The sequence below is a fragment of the Bombus vancouverensis genome, unplaced genomic scaffold (genome assembly GCF_051014615.1).
Source record: "Bombus vancouverensis nearcticus unplaced genomic scaffold, iyBomVanc1_principal scaffold0036, whole genome shotgun sequence".
NCBI classification, from domain to species: Eukaryota; Metazoa; Arthropoda; class Insecta; order Hymenoptera; family Apidae; genus Bombus; species Bombus vancouverensis.
The window spans coordinates 5,458-8,930 of record NW_027468927.1 but is presented as its reverse complement, the minus strand read 5'-3'; the positions used below and the strand labels follow the sequence as shown (position 1 = coordinate 8,930).

Here is a 3,473-nt window from a genome sequence, read left to right as displayed (position 1 = left end):
TCAAATTCTGCCTGTGGGTTCGATGGGGGTGTGCTCTGCCTCCTTCGAGGTCAGCGATTGTCCGGGCGCTTCTGGATCTGATTGGAATGGCAGGGGGACCAGCCGCTTGACGCCGCGGTCCAGGAGGTTCGATGAAGTCTGCACAGTCGCTGTTCGGATTACGCCATCGGCTCCGGGATGGACCTTGACTACCCGTCCCAAGGGCCAGCACATCGAGGGAACGTTGTCTTCTCTGAGCAGGACGATTGCGCCTTCGTGTATGTTATGTCCACCCTTGGTCCATTTGCTGCGGTTGTTTAATTGGTTGAGGTACTCCTTGTGCCAGCGTTTCCAAAAATGCTGTTTCATCTTTTGGATATGCTGCCATCTGGAGAGTCGGTTGGAGGGAGTGTCCCTGAAATCTCGCTCACGCACACTCATTAGTGATTCACCGATGAGGAAGTGACCAGGAGTGAGAACGAGGAGATCCTTGGGATCCGTGGATATGGGTGTTAATGGTCGGGAGTTGAGGACGGCTTCGATCTCTATGATCAGTGTATTGAATTGCTCGAAAGTGAGCAATTCATGACCTGCGACGCGTCTGAAGTGATGCTTAAAGGATTTCACCGCTGCCTCCCATAGTCCCCCGAAGTGTGGAGACTGAGGGGGTATGAAGCGCCATTCTATGTGTTTGTCTGCGAGGAATGCTTGTACTTTTGAGTGGTGATCGTCCGAGTGTAGAAGGTCATACAGTTCCCGTAAGTCGTTCTTTGCCCCGACGAAATTTGTACCATTGTCCGAATGGATTGTCGAGCAAAACCCTCGCCGAGCGATGAATCTACGAAGAGCGGCGATAAAGGTTTCGCTCGTGAGATCGCCAACGAGCTCCATGTGTACCGCCTTCACGGCTAGGCATACGAAGATCGCAACGTACACCTTGACCTGTCGGCGGTTACGATCTCTTGTCTCCTTTATGTAGAAGGGTCCACAATAGTCCACGCCGACATTCGCGAATGGTCGAGACTCTGTCACTCGCGCTTCCGGCAAATCACCCATTATGTATTCTACTGACGGTGGATGGGCGCGGCAGCAGCGGACGCAGTTCTTGATCGTGCGCCAGACTTGACTTCGGCCGTCGACGGGCCAATATCGTTGTCTGACAGCGTACAACGTAGCCTGTGTCCCGGAGTGCAGGTGAATCTGGTGTGTATGCTCGATAATCCGAGCTGTGACGGATGCTTTGGGTAGCAGTATTGGGTGTTTTTGACCGAAAGTCATCGACGAATGCCTGAGTCGACCCCCGACTCGCAGGATTCCTTTCTGGTCAATGAAAGGATTGAGTCGCGTGAGTTTCCTTGTTAACGCTGCGTTCCGGTTCATTCGGAGCGTACGGATTTCCTCGGGGAAATGGATGCCTTGTAATAGTATGATTAATTTGTCGTGAGCGATGTGTAATTCCGTTGCGGTCAAGGGTGTCATTCGGTTCTGTTTCTGCCTCCAACGGAGGCAACGAGCGACGATCCGAATTAGCTTAGGCCAGGAGGAGTACCGTTCCAACAGGCTGCAATCGGCGGGAGCCGCGGATAGACAAGTTGCCGTTTTTTGTTCTAACAACTCCGTTTGTGGTATTGGGGTCCAGGTCGGCCAGGAATCTTCCGATTGTTGGAGCCATTCTGGACCGTGCTGCCAAATGGTCGGGCGGAGAAATTCTTCGGGTGTTTGGCCTCGCGATATTAGATCCGCGGGATTGTCGTGGGTGGGGACATGACGCCGACTGCCGATGCTGGTTTTTCTTTGGATCTCGGAGACCCTGTTGGCGACAAACGTCTTGAGTGTGTGGGGTGACGTGGTTAGCCAGTGGAGAACGATGGCGGAGTCGGTCCAATAGACCATACGAGTGATGCTGTGTGATAAGGCTTGATGTATGGTAGCCATCAGGGACGTAAGAAGGAAGGCTCCGCTCAGCTCGAGCCGCGGAATGGTTTGGGATTTTAGCGGGGCTACTTTTGACTTCGCGGTTAGCAGCTGGGTCCGTACGCGGCCGTCCGGATTAACGGTTCGGAGATAGACGCATGCGCCGTAGGCCTTCTCGCTGGCGTCGCAAAAGCCGTGCATTTCGATCTCAGTTGCGGAGTCAATTATCGCCTTGCGTGGGAATGTAATATTGTTCAAGAGTGGCAATTGAGAATAATACCTGTCCCACTCTGAATGGAGATCTGATGGGAGAGATTCGTCCCACTCGGCTTTCACTGCCCAGACTCGCTGAAGCAGGATTTTCGCGCGGACGATCACTGGCGCGAGCAGCCCCAGAGGATCGTAGATTCGAGCGATTACGGAGCTGATCGATCGCTTCGTAACGCGGGGAATGTCTGCCTTGGCGTCAACCGAATAAATGAGTGAATCATCGGAGGACTTCCAGAAGACCCCAAGTGTTTTTAAGGGTTGAAGCTCGCCCAGCTGTAGCTTCTGATTTATGTCCGGGTCAGATAGTCCGTTGAGTAGTGTCCGGTTGTTGGACGCCCATTTTCTGATTTTTAAACCGGCTAGTTGGAGGAGTTCGGTGAGTTCTGTGCGGATTGACAGCGCTTCGCCTATCGTATCCGCTCCGGTGAGAGCGTCGTCGACGTAAAAGTCCCGTAACAATACCGATGAAGCTCGCGGGAATCGGTGCCCTTCATCGCTTGCCAATTGTCTGAGACACCGGATGGCTAGATAGGGTGCTGCAGACAGTCCGAACGTGACGGTGTTGATCTGATATGTTTCCAACTCGCCGTCGGAATTGCGCCATAAAATTTGCTGAAATCTTCGATCGACCGGACGCACGAGGAATTGTCGGTACATTTTCTCGACATCGCCGGTGAGGACGTACTGGTGAGATCGGAATCTCAAGAGGATATCGAACAAATCCTCTTGCAGCTTCGGACCTGTATAAAGGGTGTCGTTCAACGAGACGCCGGTGGTACTGGGTGCGGATCCGTCAAACACAACGCGAAGTTTTGTGGATGTGCTCGAGTCCTTAACGACGCCGTGGTGTGGCAAGTAATAGTCGTTCTCCGGTTCGTGGCGTGATGCAACCTTGGTCATGTGGCCCAAGTCCAGATACTCCTGAATGACCGCCCGATACGCTGTTTCGAACTGTTGATTTCGTCTGAATTGCTGCTGGAGAGAGGCGAGTCGTTTCATCGCCATTGCCTTGGATGATCCGAGTGACGAGATTTTGTCGTTAAAGGGGAGTGCGACGATGTATCGCCCATCGCTGGTGCGTTGGACGTGATTTTGAAAATGCTCCTCACATCGTCGATCCGCCTCCGATAAGTGTTTTATCTGAGGTCCCTCGTCGAGTTCCCAAAAGCGGGTGAGGTCCGTCTCTAGTTCCGTTGTGGAGGCATGAAAGACCCTGGCAGGTCCTGGGGAAGGTGGGCTCCCCCCGATGACCCACCCGAATCGCGTTTTTTGCAGGCGCAGATCGGGGCCGGTTGATGGGTTAAGATTTA

The 3,473-nt window shown here is 53.2% G+C and overlaps 1 protein-coding gene across 1 annotated transcript; it reads right to left on the bottom strand.

Annotated features, from left to right (window-relative positions):
* Positions 1-3,168, bottom strand: LOC117165315 (uncharacterized). Its single transcript, XM_033348735.2, has one exon. It carries the CDS (start codon positions 3,166-3,168, stop codon positions 1-3), a length of 3,168 nt encoding a protein of 1,055 aa, XP_033204626.2.
* Positions 3,169-3,473: the final 305 nt, after the last annotated feature.

What these genes read in the sequence shown, in the direction of transcription:
- LOC117165315 (XM_033348735.2), bottom strand. Translation starts at nt 3,168, where the DNA reads ATGGCGATGAAACGACTCGCCTCTCTCCAGCAGCAATTCAGACGAAAT.